The sequence below is a fragment of the Schistocerca americana genome, chromosome 2 (assembly GCF_021461395.2).
Source record: "Schistocerca americana isolate TAMUIC-IGC-003095 chromosome 2, iqSchAmer2.1, whole genome shotgun sequence".
Classification (NCBI taxonomy): domain Eukaryota; kingdom Metazoa; phylum Arthropoda; class Insecta; order Orthoptera; family Acrididae; genus Schistocerca; species Schistocerca americana.
The window spans coordinates 339,388,588-339,415,974 of record NC_060120.1 but is presented as its reverse complement, the minus strand read 5'-3'; the positions used below and the strand labels follow the sequence as shown (position 1 = coordinate 339,415,974).

Below are 27,387 nucleotides of genomic sequence, written 5' to 3'. Positions count from 1 at the left end.
GAGCAGGCACACCTCATACACATGACTGCTATCTTTGGCCAGAATGCCAGGCATTAATTAAATGTGGTTTTCCTAAAAGCTGATGGCAAAATTTGTGTGTTTGGTGTATTTGATCTAGACAAAGTTGATGTTTTTTCACATGAGTTTCTATGCAAGATGATATCATGTGTTCTCAAAAAGGTGTAAGTTTTTGCGATGACCTATCAGGAAGCAAGGCACCAAGTTACACTATATTGTCCTACAACACTTACAGACAATATTGTTTTGACCCTGTGTTCCACAGCACTGGTTCCCCCCCCCCTCCCCCATCCCCTCCCCCATCCCCTCCCCCATCCCCTCCCCCATCCCCTCCCCCATCCCCTCCCCCATCCCCTCCCCCATCCCCTCCCCCATCCCCTCCCCCATCCCCTCCCCCATCCCCTCCCCCATCCCCTCCCCCATCCCCTCCCCCATCCCCTCCCCCATCCCCTCCCCCATCCCCTCCCCCATCCCCTCCCCCATCCCCTCCCCCATCCCCTCCCCCATCCCCTCCCCCATCCCCTCCCCCATCCCCTCCCCCATCCCCTCCCCCATCCCCTCCCCCCCTCTCCCCCCTCTCCCCCTCTCCCCCCCTCTCCCCCCCTCTCCCCCCTCTCCCCCCCTCTCCCCCCTCTCCCCCCCTCTCCCCCCCCTCTCCCCCCCTCTCCCCCCCTCTCCGCCCCTCTCCCCCCCCTCTCCCCCCCTCTCCCCCCCTCTCCGCCCCTCTCCCCCCCTCTCCCCCCCCTCTCCCCCCCCCTCTCCGCCCCTCTCCGCCCCTCTCTGCCCCTCTCCCCCCCTCTCCACCCCTCTCCACCCCTCTCCCCCCGCCTGCGGGTCCAGGGTAAGAATAGGCCCGAGGTATTCCTGCCTGTCTTAAGAGGCGACTAAAAGGAGTTTCAACCGTTTCGGCTTTTCATGTGATGGTCCCCCTTGGGGTTTGACCTCCATTTTTCACAATTCTACAGAAGTACAAGCCTTTTGGGGAAGGACGCCTTACGTGGTGTACCACTGGTCCTCAGTGCACTAAGTCCTTGGCACTCAGCATTGTACCGGCGTTGTAACCATACCCACTATTCCTCAAATTGGGCCTAAACGCCTGATGGGTTGTACAAGTTACGCCCATAGTGCGTCCCCATCTGCACCTACGATCATGATGGACTTTCCATGGCACCAGAAATCCAGCACGGTAGCCAGCCCGTTGTGTAGGGGTCGTCATGTACCCTCTAAGTTGTAGCCCCCTGACAACACAGGGATCGTACTGCCGATACCTTAGCTGCACCCTCCCCACGTCGGCCAAGGAGTAGGTGCCCGTCTCCTTGGGGCATCAGGACTCCCGGCAACGGTCATCCTGCCAGGTGGCCCTTACTGAGGCTGGGTGGCACCCGTGGGGAGAGCCCCTGGTCGGAGTGGGTGGTATCGGGGCGGACGTTTCGCAGATGAAACGTCAACACGTATCAGGTCGCTCTGCGGCCGAGTCTTTCAAACGGAAAGGTACTGTCTCCAGTTCTGGTTCTCCTGCCCTTTCCCCCTTGGCCACTCCCTGGGAGGAGGGACAGGCCCGCCGGCTTGGGGCGAAGTACTTCCCCCGCTATTTGGTCTGTTCTCGAACCGATGGGGGGACGTTCGCCACCTCCAAGCCCATGTTCTTTGTTCAGCACATTGAGGACATCTTCGGGGAAATCGAGGCTCTCAGTAAGATGCGTTCGGGGTCCGTTCTTATAAAGACCACCTCCGCCACACATTCGGCGGGGCTCCAGGCGTGCGACCGCCTAGGGGATATCCCAGTGTCCATTGTCCCGCATCTGGCACTAAATAGGACGCAGGGGGTTATTTTTCATCGGGACCTCTTGCTGCAATCTGATGAGGAGCTCAGGGCCAACCTGGAGCGCCGAGGCGTGCATTTCGTCCGGCGAGTCCAGCGCAGCCCCAAAGACCTCGCCTTCGAGGGGGACGTTCTCCCGGAGAAGGTAAAGGTGATGTGCTACCGGTGCTACGTGCGACCTTACGTCCCGCCTCCTATGCGCCGTTTTCGGTGTTTGCGCTTTGGGCACATGTCGTCACGGTGTGAGGCTGAGGCCCTTTGTGGCGATTGTGGACGTCCTCTTCGTGAGGAACATACATGCACCCGACCACCTCGGTGCGTTAATTGTCCTGGCATCCACTCGCCTAGATCCTCAGACTGCCCCGCATATCAGAAGGAGAAGAAGATACAAGAACTCAAAACTTTGGATCGTCTCTCTTATTCTGAGGCCAGGAAGAAGTATGACCGCCCTCCATCCCGTGCCCTTGACCACTTCGTTTGCCTCAGTTGTGTCCCCTCATTCCGCGGTATCCTCACCCCATCCGGGGTCTCTGCCTCCGCCTCCCAAATCCCTCCCTTCCAAATCCTCCTCCGCCGTGGCTCCCCCCCCCCCCCCCCGCCCCCCCCCCCCCCCCCCCCCCCCCCCCCCCCCCCCCCCTCACCACCTGAGAAGCGATCCTCTTCTCAGGCGTTCATCGGGGCAACGTTCCGGACCCCAGCTTCAGAGGTCCGGCGTTCCAAAACGGACCCCGCGCGTGAGGACCTTCTTCGGGTCCAGCCCACCACCCCTGTGCCTACTCGGACTTCCAAGAAGGCCCCCAAGAAGAAGTCTCTATCCCCCTTTCCACCCCGGCGCGTTTCGTCTGACACTCCATCCGTGAGTCGCTGCTCCCAGCTGTCCTCAGTTTCGCCGGGACGCTCTGCTGCCAGGCGCTCAGCTGGCCTCTCGTCCGCAAATTATGCTGCCCCTCCTACACCACCAGGGACAGCGGCCGCAGCTGGCGACGACTCGATGGAACAGGATCCGCCTCCCGCCGGTTGTAGCGTTGTTCCCTCGAAACCTGGCCCTCCGCGACCGTCGAGGTGACCAGCTCTTCCCCCGTCTCGTTCCCCCTCTTTTTTGATTAGCTATGGCCTTGTTACATTGGAACATAAGAGGTATTCGATCTAATCGGGAGGAATTGCAACTGCTCCTCCGCCTGCACGGTCCGCTCGTCCTTGGTCTCCAGGAAACCAAGTTGCGCCCGACTGACCGTATTGCCTTTACCCACTATACCTCGGAGCGGTATGACCTCACCCCTGTGGACGGTATCCCAGCTCATGGTGGGGTCATGTTGCTCGTTCGGGACGATGTCTATTACCATCCCATCCCATTGACCACCCCACTCTAAGCAATAGCTGTCCGTATTACTCTTTCTGCTTTTACTTTTTCAGTTTGTACCATCTACACTCCATCGTCATCCGCTGTTAGTCGGGCTGACATGATGCACCTGATTGTTCAGCTTCCCCCGCCGTTTTTATTGTTTGACGACTTCAATGCCCATCATCCCCTTTGGGGCTCTCCTGCATCCTGTCAAAGAGTCCTCACTCTTGGCAGATGTCTTCAACCATCTCAATCTTGTCTGCCTCAATACTGGCACCCCGACTTTCCTCTCAGCCTCTACACATACCTACTCCCACTTGGACCTCTCGCTCTGTTCTACCACTCTTGCCCGTCGGTTCGAGTGGTATGTCCTTTCCGACACCTATTCGAGCGACCACTTTCCCTGTGTCATTCGTCTCCTGCACCACACCCCATCCCCACGTCCTTCGAGCTGGAACACACCGAAAGCTGACTGGGGACTTAACTCCTCCCTGGCGACCTTCCCGGACCACGATTTTCTCAGTTGTGACAGTCAGGTCGAATACCTCACGGCTGTTATCATCAATGCTGCCGAACATTCCATTCCTCGTACTACCTCTTCTTCACGTCGCGTTTCCGTCCCCTGGTGGAACGAGGCTTGTAGAGACACTATCCGTGCTCGACGACGTGCTTTACGCACCTTTCGCCGCCATCCTACGTTGGCGAATTGTATTGGATACAAACGGCTCCGAGCGCAATGCCGTAGAGTCATCAAAGACAGCGAAAAAGCTTGTTGGGCCTCTTTCACCAGCTCCTTTAACAGTTTTACTCCCTCTTCTGTCGTATGGAGTGGCCTGCGCCGGCTGTCGGGCATTAAGGCCCACTCCTCGGTACCTGGCCTGACCTCAGGTAATGAGGTCCTTGTTGATCCTGTGGCTGTCTCCAATGCCTTCGGCCGGTTTTTCGCAGAGGTTTCAACCTCCGCCCATTACCACCCTGCCTTCCTTCCCAGGAAAGAGGCAGAAGAGGCTTGGCGACCTTCCTTCCACTTGCTGAATCTGGAAACTTATAATGCCCCCTTTACTATGCGGGAACTCGAACGTGCGCTTGCACTGTCCCGGTCCTCTGCTCCGGGGCCAGATGCCATTCACGTTCAGATGCTGGCACACCATTCTCCGGGGAGCAAAAGCTTCCTTCTTCGTACCTACAATCGCGTCTGGACCGAAGGTCAGGTCCCCATGCGTTGACGTGATGCCGTCGTTGTTCCTATACCCAAACCCGGGAAGGATAGACACCTTCCTTCTAGTTACCGCCCCATTTCTCTTGCAAGCTGTGTCTGTAAGGTGATGGAGCGCATGGTTCATGCTCGGTTAGTTTGGATTCTTGAATCTCGACGGCTACTTACCAATGTCCAATGCGGCTTTCGTCGCCGCCGCTCTGCTGTTGACCACCTTGTGACCTAGTCGACATTCATCATGAACAACTTTTTGCGAAGGCGCCAAATGGTAGCCGTGTTCTTCGATTTGGAGAAGGCTTATGATACCTGTTGGAGAGGAGGTATCCTCCGCACTATGCACAGGTGGGGCCTACTCGGTCGCCTGCCCCTTTTTATTGATTCCTTTTTAACGGATCGAAAGTTTAGGGTACGTGTAGGTTCCGTATTGTCCGACGTCTTCCTCCAGGAGAACGGAGTGCCTCAGGGCTCCGTCTTGAGCGTAGCCCTTTTTGCCATCGCGATCAATCCAATTATGGATTGCATTCCACCTAATGTCTCAGGCTGTCTCTTTGTCGATGACTTCGCGATCTACTGCAGTGCCCAGAGAACATGCCTCCTGGAGCGCTGCCTTCAGTGTTGTCTAGACAGCCTATACTCATGGAGCGTGGCAAATGGCTTCCGGTTCTCTGAAGAGAAGACGGTTTGTATCAACTTTTGGCGATATAAAGCGTTCCTTCCGCCATCCTTACATCTCGGTCCCGTTGTTCTCCCATTCGTGGAAACAACTGAGTTTCTAGGGCTCACGTTGGACAGGAAACTGTGTTGGTCTCCGCATGTCTCTTATTTGGCGGCCCGTTGTACACGTTCCCTTAATGTCCTCAGAGTTCTTAGTGGTTCATCTTGGGGAGCGGATCACACTGTCCTGCTTCGCTTGTATCGGTCCATAGTCCGATCGAAGCTGGATTATGGGAGCTTCGTCTAGTCGTCTTCTCGGCCATCCCTCTTACGCCGTCTCAACTCCATCCACCATCGGGGGTTACGTCTTGCGACCGGAGCCTTCTACACTAGTCCTGTCGCGAGTCTTTATGCTGAAGCTGCCGAATTACCATTAACCTACCGGCGCGACATACTGCTGTGTCGGTATGCCTGCCGGCTGTTGTCTATGCCCAACCACCCCTCTTACCAGTCCTCCTTCGCCGATTCTCTCGACCATCAGTACGGGTTGTATGTGTCTGCCCTGCTGCCCCCCGGAGTCCGCTTCCGTCGCCTGCTTCGACAATTGGATTTTGCCATCCCTACCACCTTCAGAGAGGGTGAGAGCCCGACACCACCTTGGCTCCAGGCTCCGGTTCATATTTATTTCGACCTCAGCTTACTCCCGAAGGAGGGTACTCCGGCTGCAGTGTATTGCTCACAGTTTGTCGAACTTCGTGCTCGACTTGCCGGTCACACCTTTATTTACACCGATGGCTCCAAAACTGACGATGGTGTCGGCTGTGCCTTTGTCGTCGGGGCCGCCACCTTTAAATACCGGCTCCTCGACCAATGTTCCAGCTTTACGGCCGAACTTTTTGCTCTCCATCAGGCCGTTCAGTATGCCCGCTGCCACCGCCATTCATCGTATGTACTCTGCTCTGACTCACTCAGTGCTCTTCAGAGCCTTGGAGCTCCCTATCCGGTCCATCCCTTGGTTCAACGGATACAGCAGTCCCTCCATTCTTTTGCTGATAATGGTTCTCCTGTCAGCTTTCTGTGGGTTCCCGGACATGTAGGAGTGCCTGGGAATGAGGCTGCGGATGCTGCAGCCAAGGCTGCAGTCCTCCTGCCTCGGCCAGGCTCCCATTGTGTCCCGTCATCTGACGTTCGTGGGGATGTTTGTAAGAGGCTTGTGTCGTTGTGGTGGGATGCTTGGTCATCCCTCCAAGGAAAAAAGCTACGGGCAGTAAAACCGCTCCCAACTGCTTGGACAACCTCCTCCCGACCATCTCGGCGAGAGGAGGTCCTTCTGACCAGGTTGCAGATTGGGCATTGCCGGTTTAGCCACCGCTACCTGCTCTCCGGTGACCCAGCGCCGCAGTGCCCTTGTGGTCAGGCATTAACAGTGCGCCATGTTTTATTGTCGTGTCCCCGCTTTAGTCAATCTCGTGTTGTCCTGTCCCTGCCATCTACTTTACCGGATATTTTAGCTGATGACGCTCGAGCAGCTGCTCATGTTCTGCGTTCTCTCCCCCTCTCCCCCCGCGCGCACACACACACGGTGCACATAGTATCAGTGAGCATGTTGTCTGTGTGTAGAATGAGGAAGGCGCACAATATATATGAGTGTGAGGGCAGATTGTGATGGCCCAGAGGCTCAGTACAAGCACTTCAGAAACTGCATGACTTGTTGGGTGTCAGAGGAGATCTGTGGTGTCTGTCTTCAACATGTGATGAAACCAAAGTGAAACCATGTCCAGATGTCATGGCACTGGGTGGCCACATCTCATTACAGATATTGAGCATTGTACACTGAGCAGACAGGCAGCGAACTGTTGCGGAACTAACATCAGACTTTAATGTTGGTCAGAGTACCAGTGTGTGTGAACACCCAGTGCACCGACAACTCCCAATGGTAGGCCTCTGCAGCTGAAGACCCGTGCATGTGCCAGTGTTAACATGACTACATCAGCAATTATGACTGAAATGAGCATGTGACCATAGGCACTGGACGTTGTCACAGCGGCAGAGCATTGCATGGTCTGATGAATTCCGTACCTCCTTCATCATGCTGATGGGAGGGCGCGAATCCGTTGTCTTCCAAGGGAACAGCTCCTTGACACTCGTACTGTGGGATGGAGACAAGCAGACGTCACCTCCATTATTCTCTGGAAAAATTTACACGGTCATCTGTGGGTCCAGTGGAGATTGTGCAAGCCACCGTAAAGGCCGAGGATTATCGTACACTGGTCGCAGACCGTGTGCGCCCAACGGCAGTGACATGTTTTGGCAAGATAATATGCTACATCACAAGGCCAGGGGTGCAGTGGAGTGGTTCGAAAAACACAGTGGCAAGTTTGAATTGATGTGCTGCCCCCCCCCCCCCCACCCCCACCCCCTCAAACTCGCCAGATCTGAACCCAACTGAACACCTGGAATGCGAATGAACACGGCATCAGAGTTCATCGACCTCCTCCTCTTAATTTATGGGAATTAGGCGACTTGTGCATGCAGATGTGGTGTCAGCTCCCTCCAACAGCCTACCAACGCCTCATTCCTTCCGTGCCATGATGCATTGCTGCTGTTATTCGTGCCAAAGGTGGACATACCAGCTATTAGGCAGGTGTCACAACGTTCTGGCTGATCAGTGTATGGCCTGCTTATCTTATTTTGACAAGTCCATTGTATTTCACATGTTGCTTTCTTATGTTTAATTTTAAAATATATTATCCATAAACTTAATGTCACAGATGCTATACCTCCTGACTTAAGCATTAGAGGTGCTGTTATCGCATCTCACGAATACTGCGAAGACTGGTGCCTATCATCTGCAAAGGTAGAAATGTCAAAGGGAAGTTATGGGGCCTTCACATGTTCAATATGTATGTCAATGTATTAATAAAATGCTATGAATGTAAGTTGGTCTTCCCTTTATCTGTCTTCTAAGGTAAGTCATAAAGTCAGTATTGCCTTGCATGTTCTTACATTTCTCTGGAACCAAACTGATCTTTTCCAAGTTTGGCTCCCACCAATTTTTCAATTCTCCTGCTGAGAATTTGTTAGTATTTTGCAATAAAAACTTGTTAAACAGATAGTTCAGTAATTTGCACATAAGTGAGCAACAGATTTCTTTGGAATTGGAATTACTACATTCTTCTTAAAGTCTGAGGATATTTCGCCTGTCTCATACATTTTGCACACCAGATGGCTCTACCAAGGCTATCAGTAGCTTTGGCAGAATATCGTTTACTCAGAGGCCTTGTTTCAACGTTGATCTTTGAGCTTTGTCAAATTCTTCTCGTAGTATCCAATCTCCCATCTCATTTTCCCTTGCTTAGGACTGGGTTATCATCTGAGCTCTTTATATTAATACAGCTATTTCTCCTTCCCAAAGTCCTCTTTAGTTTTCATGTATGTGGTATCTGTGTTTCCTGAAATATGCTTCAAAATCCGTACATTTGTCCTCTAGCCTTCCCTGCTTAGCAATTTTGCACTTCTTATCAATCTTGTTTTTTGAAAGTATGTATTCCCATTCGCCTGCTTCATCTGCTGCATTTTTTAAATTTCTTAAATTTCATCATTTCACCAGTTAAATTTAATATCTCTTGTTATCCAAGGATTTCCACTAAACTTTCTTTTTACCCATTTGCTCCTCTTCTGCCTTCACTATTTCATCTCTTAAAGCTACCCATTCATCTTCTACTGTATTCCTTTCCTCTCTTCTAGTCAACCATTGCTGAATGCTCTCACTGAAACTTAAAACTACTTCTGGTTCTTTCAACTAATCCGTGTTCCGTCTCCTTAATTTCCTGCCTTTATTCCAATTTCTTCCATTTTAATGTATAATTCTTAACTAATAAATTTTGGTCAGACCACATCTGCCTCCGGAAATGTCTTACTGTTTAAAATCTGGCTTCTAAATATGTGTCTGTTATATAATCGATCTGAAACCTCCTGGTGTCTCCAGGTCTCTTCCAGATATACAGCCTTCTTTTATGGTTCTTAAACAGTGTGTCAGTGATGATTATGCTCTGTTCAAAACCCTACCAGGCAGCTGCCTCTTTCGTTCCGTGCCCCTAGTCCATAATTATCCACTATTTTTCCTCGTCTTCCTTTTCCTACTATCAAATTCCAGTCCCTTATCGCAATTATATTTTCATCTCCTTTAACTGTCTGAATTATTTCTTTAATTGTATTGTACAGCTCTTCATCTGCAGATATAGTTGGCATGTAAACTTGTATCACTGTGGTAGGTGTGCCCTTTGTGTCTATCTTGGCTACGAGAATGCGTTCAATATGCTATTCATAGTATCTGACCCGCATTCCAATTTTCTTATTAATTATTAAACTTACTCCTTTATTGCCCCTATTTGACCTATTTGTAACCCAGTATTCACCTGACCAGAATTCCTGTTCCTCATGCCGCTGAACATCACTAATTCCCACTATATCTAACTTCAACTTATCCATTTAACTTCTTAAATTTTCTAGCCTACCTGCCCAATTAGGGGCTCTAACATTCCATGCTCCAATCTGTAGAATGCCAGTCTTATTTCTCCTGAAGATGATATCCTCCTGAGTAGTCGCCATCTGGAGATCCAAATGGGGGACTATTTTACCTCGGGAATATTTTACCCAAGATTACATCACCATCATTTAACCATACAACAGAGGTGCATGACCTCGGGAAAAATTATAGCTGTAGTTTCTCCTTTGCTTTCAGCCGTTTGCAATACCAGCACAGCAAGGCCAATTTGGTTAATGTTTCAAGGCCATATTAGTCAATCATCCAGACTGTTGCCCTGCAACTGCTGGAAAGGCTGCTGCCCCTCTTCTGGAACCACACGTTTGTCTGGCCTTCCTACAGATATCCCTCTCTTGTGGTTGTACTTAACACAGCTATCTGTATTGCTGAGGCATGGAAGCCTTCCCACCGACGCCAAGGTCCATGGTTCTTAGTTAATGTTACAGAAACAAACTATGCCTATGCAATCAGTCATCAAAATGTTTTTGGACAAATATTTAAATAATGCTTGTCAGTAGTGTTTGTGGACAGTAACACACTTTCACACACTCAGATGACCTGCTTGTGGCCAAAAGTCACTAAGTTACTCACAATTGCTTGTCAACTGGGATTGTGTATCTCATTGCCATATTTTTGTTTTTCTGGGCATTCTTGTATTAACACTAGTAAATAATTCTTGCCTGTTTGGGATATATTAGAACACTGCAGTTGTTGGAACTGAAGTTATTTATGATTAAGTAGCTACAACCAGTTGCTTTGGTAGGCATTTATTTTTCTGTGATTACATTTCAATATGCTTAGCATTTACATTTATTTACATGTCATGAACATTGTTTCTTTAGAAACAGTGTTGCAGAATTTTGCATTGAAATTTTTTAAGACAGCTGTTGTAAAATGTCTTCTGTAAATAAACAGTAGTCACGGCACACACATAAATGTAAACATCTGAAAAAAGGATGAACATTAATTTTATGTGCTCTTAAAAATATGTAGTTCGTTGTCATGATACGTCAGGAAAGGCATGGCTGTCATGTCAGTGTGTTACCCCATAATGTTAATGTCACGGATGCTATAGTTTTGACTTTATGTGCTAGGAGTGCTGCTGTCGCATAATGTAACCTGGCAGCCTGTGAGCTTAAGTATTTTAATCAGGCCAGCAGGTCACCTTAGATTTCCCATGCCCAGTTTAAAAGATAATAAGAAATTAATCATCATGAATCAATTTCTGGCTGAAAAATAGCCTTTTTGGGTGCAGAAGAGTTAACAAAAGCTTTCATGATCATATTTTCTTGAAAGTTGATATAAACTTGAAGGTTTAGCTGTAATGGTATGTGAGTAAGCCAAAGGAAAATGTTATGGTCATTCAGTTCTTTTGTCAGCTATACTTATCATTTTAAACTTTTGCAACTCTGAAGATTGTCGTTTCTCTTATTGCATGCAATCTACGTGCCGGGCTTTGGCAGCTTTATAATTGCAGCAGCATACAGTGATGAAACAATATCTCCTCTACTACCTTAGAAACAATTATTTTCATGAAATACCAGATTTCAGTGTGTTTTCCAAGTTCATTAATTTTGCTGTTCAAAGTTTTATAATAAACTGTGTTTAAATCACAATTAGAATTTCCAGTGCTGTACTAAAAGCTGTTTCTGTAGTGGCTATTGATTACTTTACACTTGTCTATCTTTATTTTTGAATATTTATTGCCTATTTTGTGCACAACATGTATTTTATTTTTTGACTCTTCTGTCTTGCGTTTAAATTTATTCAGGTGTAGAAACTGTGAAAGTGATTAGCTTTATTTTTTTCTTTCAAAGCCCCTTGTATAATTTACACAAAATAAAATGTTGACACAGAGGAAACCATAAATTGTGTTAGAAATATCATCAATTAACACCTACGGGTACAATACATCATGACTTTGCAAAAGACAGTTTGGCATTAAGCTTCCTTGAATTTTAAAGATAGTCATTTAGCAGAAGTAATTATTTATTATTTTGAGAACTTTGCTAGGTCTCTGACAATTCTTGCTTTAGAGCTCTGGAGAAATATTTGTTCAAAAGCTAGCAGTGTTCTTACTATTACACAATCGAGGCATACTGCCTTGAGGAAACATGTTGACCATCTTGTAAAATTTTTTTGTAGTACATTTTGCCTGGGGTCGCCTAAGTGGTATCATTACCAATTACAACTTCTTACTAAGTCATTGTGAAATAATTTTCATCTTTTTGAGTTTGTGCACTATATCAGGCCCCTGCAGATAAAAACTTTCATATACCTAATCTGTGCACAAAACTGAAACTCAAAGTTATGTAAATCATTTGATGATGACTTGGTAATAACGTGAGTTGACAGCCCTAACAATTTGTTAATGCTTCTTTTTGTGAATACTGGCTATCACAAAAGACATTATGTTGAGCAACGTAGTCTGTCCTCACTGTAATAGTGATGTATATTGCTTGAGGTTCGCCACTTTGCCAACTATCATACTTGATGCATATGTGAAACATAGAAATCCACATTGCATGAATAATACAGAACCTAACATACAATATAAAATGAAATAAGACTGTTTCGTGTCTCACTCTGGTGTGGAATATCGTGGTCAATATAAATTTTTGTGCTACTACAATATTTGTTTAGTGTTGTGAAATAGCAGGTCTCGAGTGTGAATAGAAGATTCCTTACATAAGTACTATATTTTAATTACTCGAATGCATTGAATATTTCAACCTTAAAAATTGTTTTCTTCCAGATACTCGTTCAGCAGTTAGCAGCCTAACAACTGTATCCACAGATTCGAACACTCCCTCTGTTGTAGGTGAATCTTTGGGATCAATTTCACTTAATGACACATCATCAAAAAGGATTATCAAAGTAGAAGGTATGATCAGATAACTAAGATGCTCAATATTAATTTGCTCTCTGTTCGAAGCTATAGAGAAATAACAAAATTTTTTTTATTGCAGCTGTGACTACGACAGAACCCTGCAACCAATCACAAGCATTGAGAACTAGTCTCTTCTCGTATGTTCCTCCGTATATCAGATTTTGTATGCATGATGAAAAAGGTGGGTGTATATCAAGTGAAAGTACAAATTTATGGCACAATTAGAGCAATGTAAGTAAATGTAAAGACTTTAATTCTAGTAATGTATGAAGAATGCGGTAATTTCTTTTTGACACTCATGGTTATGAATGTAGATATCGATCAAGAAATTGAACCTTCATTTGTACTGTGTGCAATGTCTGTTCAAAAAGTATTGAACAGTCTTCTTTACCACATAAATCAGTGAAGTATGGGCAACTTTCTTTGTTGGTGATGTGTGGGAGGTTAACATTCATACACAGTCGTGAATTTCTTCCAGCAGGCAGAAAGCTCCAATGCCACCAGTAAATGACACACGTGCGAGCGACACACACACACACACACACACACACACACACACACACACACAGAGAGAGAGAGAGAGAGAGAGAGAGAGAGAGAGAGAGAGAGAGGGGGGGGGGGGGGAGAGAGAGGGGGGGGGAGAGGGAGGGGGGGGGGGGGGAAGCTTTAGTCACTGGCATTTGACGTATGAGTGAGGATGTGAAGTGAATTCTTGTGGGATTCCAGTAATTTGTGCAGTGATGGAAGAAAATGAACAGCGATATTGTATAAAAATGTGCCAAAATCTTGGTGATACACAAATGGAAAAAATTCATAAGATTCAACAGGTTATTGGGGGTGGTGCCATGATCAACTTAATGGATAAAGGAGTGGTTCAAATGCTTCAATGATAGCCAGACATAATGGACAGCACTCAGGCAGACCGTTAACAAGCCGAAAACAGTGTCATTGAATGAGTATAGACCTTGATCATGGAAGACAGTTGATTCGCTGTACAAGAACTTACGAATGAAATGGAAGTAAGAATTGGATCATTATGTTCAGTTTTGATGGAGGATTTGTGCATGAGGATAGTGTCTGTGAAATTGCTCACAATGGAGCAGAAGTAACACTGTCTGAAAATTGCACTGTACATGTTGTTAGGTAATATTAACAGTAACCCCAACCTTCTGAACATCATGATCACGGGTTTTGATATGTATGTTTATGGGTAGGACCTGGAAACTAAGACTGAGTCATCACAGCAGAAATGTCCAACACTCCAGTAGTCACAACATGGCAGGATTGTGGCAATGTCAAGAGCAAGCTGTTCATTTTCGTATACTATCATTTGATTGTGCATTACAAGAACACCCCACAAGGCCAAATCATCAGAAAAGAATGCTACAAGGAGTTCCTTTGTTGTTTTTGGGATGCTGTGTAATGCAGACAACCAGACCTGTGGGCAGCAAAAACTTTTGAGCTCCATCGTGATAATTCCTTACAAAGTCTGCGCATCTGATTGAAATTTTCCTCGCCAAACAATGCATATGTGTGGTTAGCCAGGCTTCTTACTCCCCTGACAAGGCTCCATATGAGTTTTGGCTATCTCCCCAGCTCAGAATGCCCCAGAAAGTAATGAGTCAAGAGAAGACGTCATACAGAATGTGATGACCTAGCTAATCACCTTCAAAAAGACACATTCCAGAAATGCTGCAAAGGATAAATGTTTGCATTACCAAAGCAACTAAATTTTAGGGGATTAGAGTTTTGTACCTACAGATTAATTTTATTTCTGCCAAGCAAAGGCTTGATGCTTTTTGAATGTGTCTTGTAAAATATTATGCACAGATTTGGAAGATATTTTAACATGTGTGTTTCTAAATCTTAATTTAGGTGAAAAATATCTTTTTCGAGGAAGAGCCTCCTCAAAAACGAAAGAAAGAAACAAACAAACAAACAAAAATTCAAATTTGCTGCTTTAGCTAATTTTCATTAACATGAGGTGGTTGTGGAGGACGGGGGAATGGGGAAGGGTAATAGAAAATGATTGTGATAGAGTTATGTGAGGGGATAAAAAGAGATGTAAACCAAACTGAATTTGCAAGTAGAATAAACTAATTTCATTTTATCCGTAGTAGTCATTTTTGTGGTCATGACTGATTTACATTAGCAAAATGCAAAGGGAAGAGCAAAAGCCTTCAGTCAGAAATGAGGGTTTTGTTTAAAGCACAAATCATTTGAAGTCCAGAAGGTACATCTGTAGGTGCTTAACACATTGTCATTATTCTTGCATGGTAATCAACACTGCTCCTGTAAAATAAAGATATTTTAATGTAATGACAAAATATACAAAACGATATCCAGGGCAGTCTCACTATATATGATGCAGAGACTAAAGGCAACTGGAAATACTTTTACACAAAGTTAGTTTTACCAGAAAACTTTTAAATGAGCAAAACTATGTCAACAACAAGTTATTTCAATAATTCTACAATTTTTTTTATTCCAAAAAAGAAATAATGCAACTATTATAAACATTTACAGCATACAAATCATCTCTGAAATGTGCAGGAAGAAATCATACCAACTATACTGATGTCTTTGAATAAAAAAAGGCAATAGCTTTGTATGTATTTGTTCTTTGAAATGTCTGTATTTTTGTGACATATGTATGTTTTGAAAATAACTTTTGAAGGAAGCTGCTTCTTTTTTAAGTCTGTGCAGTTGCTAAAAGAAGTAGGTTAATTTTTCCAGTATTTTGTTTTAATTACATTTGTTTGTTTATTAGATTAAAATGTATTTAAATAATGTGATCATCAGGAACTCCTATGTGATATATGATGATATACACCTGAAGATGGGCCTTCAGGGCTCAAAATTCATTGTGCTTTAAGTAAAAATAAAACTTGTGATTGAAGACTGTCATTCTCTTCTCTTGTATTTTAAGAATAAACAAAGCAGGCAAGAATGGAAATGAAGGGAAGGAACCAGGAGAAGATGAGTTAAGATATTGGCTCGAAAAGGAGATTCATCAAAACAAGAGAAATGAGCATTTAAGTATATGAAAATAGAAGAGATGCAAGAGTTGGCTGGAGTGAGTGTTGAGATGGTGAAGACAGTGGAAGTAGGAAAGCTTTGGCTGTGCCATGTAATGAAATGTGTGTGGAAGGGGATATATATATATATATTTATATATATATAGTGTGTGTGTGTGTGTGTGTGTGTGTGTGTGTGTGTGGGCGCGCGCGTATACCTGTCCTTTTTTCCCCCTAAGGTAAGTCTTTCCGCTCCCGGGATTGGAATGACTCCTTACCCTCTCCCTTAAAACCCACATCCTTTCATCTTTCCCTCTCCTTCCCTCTTTCCTGATGAAGCAACCATTGATTGCGAAAGCTAGAAATTTGTGTGTATGTATGTGTTCGTTTGTGTGTCTATCGACCTGCCAGCACTTTCGTATGGTAAGTCACTTCATCTTTGTTTTATATAAAGAAAGATGATGATGAGACTTACCAAACAAAAGCGCTGGCAGGTCGATAGACACACAAACATACACGCAAAATTCTAGGTTTCGCAACAAACGGTTACTTCATCAGGAAAGAGGAAAGGAGAGGGAAAGACGAAAGGATGTGGGTTTTAAGGGAGAGGGTAAGGAGTCATTCCAATCCCGGGAGTGGAAAGACTTACCTTAGGGGGCAAAAAGGACAGGTATATACTCGCACACACGCGCATATCCATCCGCACATACACAGACACAAGCAGACATTTGTAAAGGCAAAGAGTTTGGGCAGAGATGTGAGTCGAGGCGGAAGTAAAGAGCCAAAGATGTTGTTGAAAGACAGGTGAGGTATGAACGGCGGAAACTTGAAATTAGCAGAGGTTGAGGCCTGGTGGATAACGATAAGAGAGGATAATACTGAAGGGCAAGTTCCCATCTCCGGAGTTCGGATAGGTTGGTGTTGTTGGGAAGTATCCAGATAACCCGGACGGTGTAACACTGTGCCAAGATGTGCTGGCCGTGCAGCAAGGCATGTTTAGCCGCAGGGTGATCCTCATTACCAACAAACACTGTCTGCCTGTGTCCACTCATGCTAATGGACAGTTTGTTGCTGGTCATTCCCACATAGAAAGCTTCACAGTTTAGGCAGGTCAGTTGGTAAATCACGTGGGTGCTTTCACACGTGGCTCTGCCTTTGATCGTGTACACCTTCCTGGTTACAGGACTGGAGTAGGTGGTGGTGGGAGGGTGCATGGGACAGGTTTTACATTGGGGGCGGTTACAAGGGTAGGATCCAGAGGGTAGGGAAGGTGGTTTGGGGATTTCATAGGGATGAACCAAGAGGTTACGAAGGTTAGGTGGACGGCGGAAAGACACTCTTGGTGGAGTGGGGAGGATTTCATGAAGGATGGATCTCATTTCAGGGCAGGATTTGAGGAAGTCGTATCCCTGCTGGAGAACCACATTCAGAGTCTGGTCCAGTCCCGGAAAGTATCCTGTTACAAGTGGGGGACTTTTGTGGTTCTTCTGTGGGAGGTTCTGGGTTTGAGGGATGAGGAAGTGGCTCTGGTTATTTGCTTCTGTACCAGGTCGGGAGGGTAGTTGCGGATGCGAAAGCTGTTTTCAGGTTGTTGGTGTAATGGTTCAGGGATTCCGGACTGGACCAGACTTGTTTGCCACGAAGACCTAGGATGTAGGGAAGGGACCGTTTGATGTGGAATGGGTGGCAGCTGTCATAATGGAGGTACTGTTGCTTGTTGGCGAGTTTGATGTGGACGGACGTGTGAAGCTGGCCATTGGACAGATGGAGGTCAACGTCAAGAAAAGTGGCATGGGATTTGGAGTAGGACCAGGTGAATCTGATGGAACCAAAGGAGTTGAGGTTGGAGAGGAAATTCTGGAGTTCTTCTTCACTGTGAGTCCAGATCATGAAGATGTCATCAATAAATCTGTACCAAACTTTCGGTTTGCAGGCCTGGGTAACCAAGAAGGCTTCCTCTAAGCAACCCATGAATAGGTTGGCGTACGAGGGGGCCATCCTGGTACCCATGGCTGTTCCCTTTAATTGTTGGTATGTCTGGCCTTCAAAAGTGAAGAAGTTGTGGGTCGGGATGAAGCTGGCTAAGGTAATGAGGAAAGAGGTTTTAGGTAGGGTGGCAGGTGATATATATATATATATATATATATATATATAATAGAGGGAAACATTCCAAGTAGGAAATATATATCTAAAAACAAAGATGATGTGACTTACCAAATGAAAGTGCTGGCAGGTCGACAGACACACAAACATACACACAAAATTCAAGCTTTCGCAACAAACTGTTGCCTCATCAGGAAAGAGGGAAGGAGAGGGAAAGACGAAAGGATGTGGGTTTTAAGGGAGGGGGTAAGGAGTCATTCCAATCCCAGGAGCGGAAAGACTTACCTTAGGGGGAAAAAAGGACGGGTATACACTCGTGTGCGCACACACACACACACACACACACACACACACAGATATCCATCCACACATATACAGACACAAGCAGACATATTTAAAGGCAAAGAGTTTGTTTTTAAATATGTCTGCTTGTGTCTGTATATGTGTGGATGGATGTGTGTGTGTGTGTGTGTGTGTGTGTGTGTGTGTGTGTGTGTGTGTGTGTGTGCGCGCGCGCGCGAGTGTATACCCGTCCTTTTTTCCCCCTAAGGTAAGTCTTTCCGCTCCTGGGATTGGAATGACTCCTTACCCTCTCCCTTAAAACCCACAACCTTTCGTCTTTCCCTCTCCTTCCCTCTTTCCTGATGAGGCAACAGTTTGTTGCGAAAGCTTGAATTTTGTGTGTATGTATGTGTCTGTTTGTGTTTCTATCGACCTGCCAGCGCTTTCGTATGGTAAGTCACATCATCTTTGTTTTTAAATATATTTTTCCCACGTGGAATGTTTCTCTCTCTCTCTCTCTCTCTCTCTCTCTCTCTCTCTCTCTCTCTCTGAGGCATGGGAAACTGCACCATGTGGAGGGTAAGAAAGATATACAAAGGAAATTTGAACTGTGTAAATGATGGAGAGAAGAGAAGCAGTTTATGATATTAATAATTGAGGGTGAACGGCACAAGCACTCATAAAGAGCATAGAAAACCTGGCCTGGAATGGGTAGTAGTTCTAAAAAACATGTTTGTGACACACCAAATGAATCTGTTGGCTTTATAGAATACACATTGATGCTAAGCTCTTCATTATTACCCATAATAAAATTTTGGGAAAATATTAAATCTACATAATAAAGCAGACTGGTCAGTATGTTAGAGCTGTAGTTAAGAACTAAAAATATCAAAGTTGATATATGTTTTTTCCAGTAATTGGTTTTATCAGTGACATTGTTGTGATACTGCATTAGATCTTCTGCAGTGTAAGTTGATGGCTATAGCTTGGACTTCTTCAGGTATTATGTAATCAGAATTTCTCTGCATTCGCAAAACTCATCTTCTTGAAATCTGCACATGGAAAATATTGTACTTACTTCTTCCAGTGCAGCATCAAAATCTGTGATGAGCTTTACAGATATTCCAGTTAGCATCTGGAATCACAGAGAGATAGTTAACTTTACTTAGCAATAGCTTCCAAGTGGCTGACTGTTGTAAAAGGGGCTGACGCTGTCGTTGGATTTTACTTGTGTCTAATTGATCACAAGCAAAACACCCATACTCATTTGCATTATATTGTTCAGTTACCTTTACTGTTGGCAAGGTTTACAAAGTTGTACACCATGATACTGTGATATTTTGGTGTAGAAATTGCTTTTCTGTATTCAGAATGTTCTCTCTTTCTTGTCTCGTGAAGGACAAGCTTAGTTCTTACCTGTAATAAGTATTTTCATAGCTCCTTTTATACATTATCAAGATGAAAGAACATTCACAAATAGACCTGTGATAGAATGAACAGGAAACATGCCAGTTGGATATATGAAAAACCAGGTTCATAAATGCGTAATTATTGAGCACGATAAATAAAAGTTTTGAGAATGATTGTTTTTCAGCTATTGCCTTGATACTCTAACAAATAGTTTTAGAAAATACCTGTATAAATTAAAGGTATAAAAATATTTTATTAAAAGATTTGGTCTAGTGTGCAGAGTGCACTAGAGAATTTGTGCCCTATAAGTAGGGGACAGGAAATTTTCACAATAACACTAATTGGAAGTTTTTAACAAAGTAACATGAAATTGCAAAATGCCTTATAAAATGTTGTAAATATGAGAATGGCAGTTTACTAATATTTGTAACTGAGATTTACTGAATGTTAAAACTGTATTTTGACTTCTAATTTCTGTAAGGCCGGGGCTCATGTGTAATATTAAACTGACACCTCTATTTCCACGCAATGAACTTCAATGTGACAGCAAAAATAGCACCGAATTTGGCAAAAACGGACCACCAAATCTGGCAAAAAGTAACAACAAATATTTAAAAAAAAAAAAAACAAAAAAAAAAAAAAACACTGAGTGTGGCAAAATGTAGCATTGATCTTTGCCAAAAAAAGACATTTGTCAAGAAAAATCACCATATTTGACAAAAACATTGCACTGTGTTTGGCAGAAAATGATACCAAACTGTCAAAAATACATCAAATTTGGCAATAATAATGAATTTGACAAAAGTATTAACTAATTTGAAAAAAAAAGGATCTTGAGAAAAATAACATTAAATTGGCCGTGAAATAAAACAATGTTGTCCTTTCTCTACCTGCAAGGCAACAAGTTTGTTAAGTCTTTTCTTTAGAATTGAGCTGCCGCTTTTCTTTTTTTTAAAAAAAGTGTTGTTTTGCCTTGTGTGTTACATTGTGATTTTTAGTTGAATTTAAATCTCATTTAATGAATGTATAGTTATTTGTGTTTAATTTTATTCATCTGTATATGATCCCAAATTTTGAATTACTCTATGCATCTAAATGGCTGATACAAATTTATACTTAGTCATTCCGTATATCTTAAAGTTTCAGTATTTTTTTAATTCATAAGACGTGTTGTAGTTGGTTATATTATGTTTAGATAACTGGGAATTTTGCAGTGATTTTCCTCTAGTTTTATACTTAATATATGTATGTGTATAAAGTTGATTTTATCAAAATACTTATTTATTCAACAGGTGAACCTCTGCCATATGAAATAGGTCGCCACATGAAATGGAAATTGAGCACTATAACACCATTGGTTGTTAGACGAACTCTAGTAAATTCTGGATTCAGACTTGTGAGAAGTGAGTTTAGTAGAGGTGTGCATGAACCATAACACATTTTTCTAACATTTAAAATCGTTTCAAATTTCTGTGCACACTAATAACTTTACTAACATGGTTTATTGTCTACCCCAACCAAGCAAAGTTTGTGCCTTTAGATACAGGCACCATTGTACAGTAGGGAACAGAGCGAAACAAAGTTAATTATGTATCTGAGGCAAGTGGGATATGGAATACTAAGCATAATTTAAATAGTTTTATTTGTTTTTGCTCTCTGGAGGGGGAATACAAAAAAAAAGAAGCCCAGTACAAATAGTGCACCCAAAATGTGCCCTTGTAATTCTTGGTACAGACTTGGCTTGGTCAGGCTATATTTGCCTGTAACTTAATCCAACATGGGAAAGTCAAATCAAATGTTGTAATATTAAACTTTAAGAGTTGGTGTGTGTGTGTATACTGGGTTTAGTATGAGAACTTTTTGTACAATAACTTAGAAATCTTAAAATACTTTTGTGTAAATCATGTGTTACATGTAGGATGTATTTTGGTTCTTATATTTCAGAGCTATAAATATTGTTTTAGAGGTTTTGTGAGTGTTACGTGTTCTGTGCGATTGCTATGTCCTGTTAGGAAAACTCAACCATTTAAGGGGACTTGTACGTGAATAACTGTCAAAAATTGATTTTTAATTCTTTTATTAAAAAATTCTCCGTAGTTTTCTGAATGAGAAAATGTTTACTTTCAAGAAAATGGACCACAGAAAGAACAAAAATTAGAGGAATTTAAAAGTGGCTGCATGCACCACGACATCCCAATGGCACACAGTCAGCTCTGTTAAAAATAAAATTTGCTGTCATTTGTTTCATTTTTATGACTTTTTAGTCCCTTAAGTTGGCTAGACTGTGAAAGCTTTACAGTTGCTTGTCTTTTGTTTGTACAGAGAGTTTAGTCATTGTTTGCTGTTGTTTTGGCGCAAATATTTTATTTACAGCAAAGTAACTGTGTGCGTGAGTTTCTTGTTGTGTGAGCAAGTTTCTTATTCCACTTGAAAGCAGGAGGAAGAATTAAGTAGTTCAGTGTTAAACAGTGTAAATTGTATGGAAATCAGTTCACCAAATGGATTACTTCTGCTAATACCATGATACCAGCTTCAACTACTCAATGTGCTTCAAAGCTAAAACTGAAATATTTGGGCAACGGGCTTGTCAGTATTAATGCTGATAATATAGAGATGCCAGCTATTGATTCAGACTGTGTTATTGTTGAGCTCCCTGCTGCATCTGAATTAATAAATAAAGCTTTGCAGTGTACGGAATTTGGCAATAGTAGTGTGATGGTAGTTGAGGAGATACATGCTAGAAGAAGTTGTGCATCAAAAACGGGCAAAAATCATGGCTATACTAGTGGAACTGAAAACCATAAATGTTTGATCAGTTTTAGTGGTTATAGTGGAGGGATGGAATCTGAAGGTGTTGTGAAGCTATTTCTCAGGTCAGTAGGGAAATATGGTGTGATGTATAAGTCTTACCTAGGAGATAAAGACTCAAAAGGGTACCAAAAAGTTTGTGAATCCAAACCTTATGTTGACACAAAAATTGAAAAAAATGGAATGTGTTGGACAAGACCAGAAAAGGAGAAACTTGAAGGGAATGAATTATAGCTGATGGTAAGTGCAGCAGTGGACGTGGTAGGCTTACAGACGAAGGAATAGACATGTTGCAGTATTATTATAGACAAGCCATAAGTCAAAATAAAAATGACCTTGAGGGAATGAAAAAGGCAGTATGGGCTACCTTCTTTCATAAATCCCCAACAGAGGACAACCTATGTCATGCATTCTGCCCACCTTGCAGTGACTTATGGTGTGGCTACCAGAGGGCTGTTACGCAAGGTGAGAGCTACAATCATAAACATTCATTGCCATTTGCTGTGATGGAAATTATAAAACTTATGTATAGTGACATGAGATTATTAGAGGAATGTTTGCATGGTAGGACTCAAAATCCTAGTGAAAGTTTCAACAATTGTGTCTGAGAACGGATACCAAAAACTGTTCTGGTAGGACTAAATACTTTGAAAATAGGTGCTGTAGATGCTATTCAATGTTTCAATGAAGGTGCAGTGTCAAGGCTTAATGTTTTGTAACTGATGGGAATGCCTGGTGGACTAAATATGTATAGAGCTTTAATAGCCATTGACCAGATGAGACTCTTCAAAGCAGAAAAATCAGTGCTGAAGCCACCAAAGAAGCAAGAATAAGAAGTGTGAAAAACTGAAGGGAGGAAGAACAATACCGGAAACAAGATGAATATGGACCTGGGATGCCTTAGTGCCATGCAAGTTAATAGAAAAAGCAACTTTTAACTTCCAAAAAGTTAAATTATTTCAGGTTCTGGTACACTTTGGCTGAAAACTATTAAAGATAGAGAGCTGAAATTTTGTATACTGTCTTAAAATGTGCATAACTAACAAGTTGATTACTCTTGTGACTTTGCAAATAGAATGCTTTTTTGAAGAAAAACCCTGAATTCAATTCCAAAATTTTTGATAATAATACTTTAAAAAATTTTGTACCGCAGTTTATGAGAGCACCATCTTTTCAATTGTCTGCTTTAAAGATAATAGTGTAACGAACTTGCAGAAAAAAATAAACCGTCTACTTTGTATTTTGAGTAATGTGTACCTATGATGTACATAAATAATTAGCATGGTTTATTTCACTTGCAACAAAAAAATACAATTACAAAAAAGGGTGAGAGCTAAAGCTGTGGTTCATACATAAATATGTTCCCAACAGCATTATATGGGCTTACAAATCGTATTCCTTGAGTTATGCTGTTTAGAAAACTGAAATTTTTTAAAGATTTCCTCTGGTATTCACGCTGATATATTTCTGCAAGGAAAACTGATAACATGGTGGGTCAAATCGCAAACCAACACCGCTATTGTAAAATAAACGGCATTCCTGCGAACTACCTGCAGCACTATTTCTTGTGATCAGTTGTCTGTCATTTTCCTTTTGGGACTGGGGTTGTTGAAATTGGCTCTACATTGAGATTTCTGCTTATGATGTTGCAAATGAATGTAGATAGTTTAAAATCTGATATGAGAAAACAAGTTTTAGGACTTGAGGTTAATAAGAGCAGTTACAAAGTTACAAGAGTATGATTAGGCAGGGCAGGGGGGACGGGCTTGTGTGGTTTTTTTCCAGCATGTAGATCTGCCTACAGAAATAGTAAATGTAAATTACCCTTGAGCCATAAAAGTAAAGTGGAATTTTTCAAATGGATGACAACTAGAGGTCTGCGCAGATAAGAAAAGTGCAATCCGCATCCGCAAGGTCCTAATCCGCACCTGCAGCGATTAATCCGCATCCACAAGTTCCTTATCCACATCCGCATATATTTAAGTTTTGAATGAGTAATTAATAGTAATAGACAGTAGTACTTAGAATTATGGTATGTAATGACACAGTTATTGTTAGGTTGCCATTTCTGCGACAACTTAACTACTTTTGACTTCTTAAATCACAGGAAATGCTCTGTACCTACTCTAAAGCAGACCATTCCAAACAGGAGAGCATTGGCACTAAAGAGCACACACAGTAGCGGCTCGGATCTCGTGAGATTGGAAACGCTATTTAAAAAACTAAAATTCAATGTAGTAGTATTAAATGATGAAAATACGTGTATAGAAACAATTATATTTCACTGCTCTTGTGCCAAGGCAGCTGAAAATGACGATGGTTTTAAACTGTTACTAGCACATTGCATCATTTACCGACAGTTTTTTTGTACTCACTGCTTGGATGAGTCAAATTTTGAAGCCATTCATGTCAGCTGATGATTATATTATAGCTTATGCGTTGAGTCCTCGTCATTTCCAGGTGAAAATATTTACAATATTAGGCCTACACTGCAAAACGCTGGCGCACCTGTGAAAAAGTTAAACTGCCAGCAATAATTGACGTTGTCTGGAAGAAATAACTCGTCTTCCGAAGAGTGACTACAAAATCAGTGGTTATAGAAATTAGGAGTCCATTTAGCTTTAGCTAAAAATACGATTGAAATCTCAAACCTCACTTTTGGCTGATTTATCTAATTAAGACCTAGCGATAAATGAAATGTCTGTTTCATTCTCAACCAAACAAAGTTTTTCACACTTTAAAACATCCTCAACATTGGTCTAAATTACTAAGACAAAATTTGCAGTAGATTTCGCAGTTCATACTTTCTATGTTAAAAAATAATTTTTTTTTTTCAGAATTTAATGGAACTGCAAACGATTTCAAGATGTCTATATAAAAACCACTGTCCCATAACTTCAAATGTTAGGCACTGTTCCCTGTTAAGCAATATCGAGTTACAGTTAAAATTTTCAGTTTTGTTAAGAATTTCAGCCCTTATCTTTACTAATTGGCTGGTAAATTAAAAGACACATTATTATTTTGGATGATTTGAATATTTTGTATTGCAATCACAGCTTGTTGGTGGTCGTGAGCCGTAGTTTGAAGTCCCACTTGTAATTAATTACAAGGCCCGCCGTGCCACCGCTTCGACCGGGCTGTTTCACTGTTCACAAAGAGCGACAATGCTCGGCGGCTGCAAATGTTACTGTAGTGCACGCTAAAATTTAGTTAGGCGCTTATGAGATCATCATTACCTAGTTTAATAATATTGGCGTGTTAGCTGTTGAATGTTCTTGTTGCGAAGAGTAAAAATTTAAAATTGAGCTCTTTAATATGAAAATTACAACAAAACAAATTGCTTGTTAAATATTTCCTTCTTTTACCTAATGCTACTTAAATGTTCTTGTTGGGAATAGTAAAAATACTAACAATATGTCAAGGTAATTCTTTACTATAAATATTACAATAAAAACTCACAGGCTTCAGATTAAATATTTTCATCTTCTGCTTGCTTCTGATTCAAATTCTGTAAAAGAAAGATCAGATGAAAAAAAAAAAAATGGTAACTAATTCAGATAAGCCCAAAAATACAGTGAAGTAAGAAAAGCTGTACAAATACCTTTTTACTTTGTAAGATTACTATGCAGGAACATGATGTCATCAATCGTCTGTGGCTTCAAAGACGTGAGTTGGTCCTGCATTATTTGTCCCGCAGTAGAGAAGCTTCTCTCAGATGGCGCGCTGGATGCTGGAATGCAGTGCACGAAGTATGCGAGTTTGGAAAGATGTGGGTAGACGTTTTCACGTCCATGCCACCAAGCTATCAGGTTGATGCCTTCCGAAAATTGGACTTTATCATTTGTATATCTGAGAATTTTATCTGACGCAAATTCAGGATCTCTCGTCGATTCATCTTCTGAGGAATCTTCAAATTCATTAAGAAGTACGTCGGACTTCTGTTTTTTTTTTTCCTCGCAACATAATTTTTCGCTTCCTTTACAACTTCATCTTTTTCAACACTGCTAAGAAATTTTAGGTTTTTATATTTTGGATTCAAAAACGTTGCAAGTTTATGGGTTACTGTTATGTCCCATTTGCTGATTAAAATAGATTTGGCTGTACTCTTTAAATCTATCAGAAATGGCCTGTCGCCATCATTTTTTTTCAAGGAAGGAGAGAAGTTTTAACTTTCACAACACACATGAATAAAGCGTAGGGGTTTTGGAGGTCACAAGAAGCTATTTTAAATGGTGTCAGAAAGGTTATTATATCTTCCAACATCCTCTTGTCTATAGAATCAATCAAATTATCTTGATTTTTCTCTGACAAAATTGACAGAACTTCAAACCATTGTGAATTAATATACTCAAACATATCCAATTTACTGTTCCATTGTGTGTCTATATCTCCTTTCAATGACTTCTGAAGGCAATTCTGAGGACCAGATCTTTTAAAGAAAGTTGTGATAGCTCGACAGGAATTTATTAGTCGCGGCACGTCACTCTTCTCGTCATTCGCGTCTCCTCGAGTCGTGTGCTCCAGCACAGTATTAAGAATGTGTGCTGAGCACGAGAGCCTCTTGTATTGGCGAAGTGCTGCCACAATATTTGGACCTCTATCCGTAACAAAAACGATGTTATTCACAGCACTGAATAAATTGAACGACCGTAGTATCTTAATTAATTCAAGTTTAATGTTTTCTCCTGTTTTTTTAATCTCACTTTCAAAATTTCTGGTGCACAATACTCGATCCTCAAGTTTCACTTCTTCATAATTAACATAATGAGCAGTCACTCCCATATAGTTTATTTTACGGTACGAATCAGTCCATAAATCGACAGTTAGTGCTCCACTTATATCTCTGAATATATTCTTCACTTCTGCGGAGACAGTTTCACGCAGATGATCGGCCGTTTCCTTCAAATTTCTGGATATGTTGGTTGGATGAGGTAGCAGTTCCTTAGCACTCACTGCACCGTACTTGGCCCCCACATCAATAAGAAACTGTGCCGTCTCGAGAAACCCAGATCCACACGGATGTACGAATGGTAAAATGTCTTTGCTGACAAGATTGATAAGCTTTTCTGTCGCGGCTGTCTTCAAATTTGGCGGAACTTCAGGATCTTGCACGTCTCTCTTGGTGTTTAAATCAGTAATTATGCTACTTTGTCCAGCCTCACACGAATGTTTTAGTAAATTTGAAGGTCCACTTTTGTGTCCAGTGTAGGAATATACTTTTGTACATGCAAAACAAGCCACTATATCTTCTATCTTTTCGTTGCCATCAAATATGTATC

At 42.5% G+C, this 27,387-nt stretch overlaps 1 protein-coding gene across 5 annotated transcripts in view; it reads left to right on the top strand.

Annotated features, from left to right (window-relative positions):
• Positions 1-27,387, top strand: part of LOC124596034 (tubulin monoglutamylase TTLL4-like) — a 257,391-nt gene that overhangs the window by 44,445 nt on the left and 185,559 nt on the right. For 4 of the 5 annotated variants that reach the window (XR_006978272.1, XM_047134999.1, XM_047135001.1 and 1 more), the window contains exons 5-7: positions 12,354-12,482; positions 12,568-12,669; positions 20,593-20,718. Coding sequence is in view for 4 of the 5 variants with exons in the window: in XM_047134999.1 (XP_046990955.1) it covers positions 12,354-12,482; positions 12,568-12,669; positions 20,593-20,718 (357 nt within the window). In the remaining variant the exon portion in view is untranslated. The remainder of the gene's footprint in view (positions 1-12,353; positions 12,483-12,567; positions 12,670-20,592; positions 20,719-27,387) is intronic. The other variant, XM_047135002.1, reaches the window with a different exon arrangement.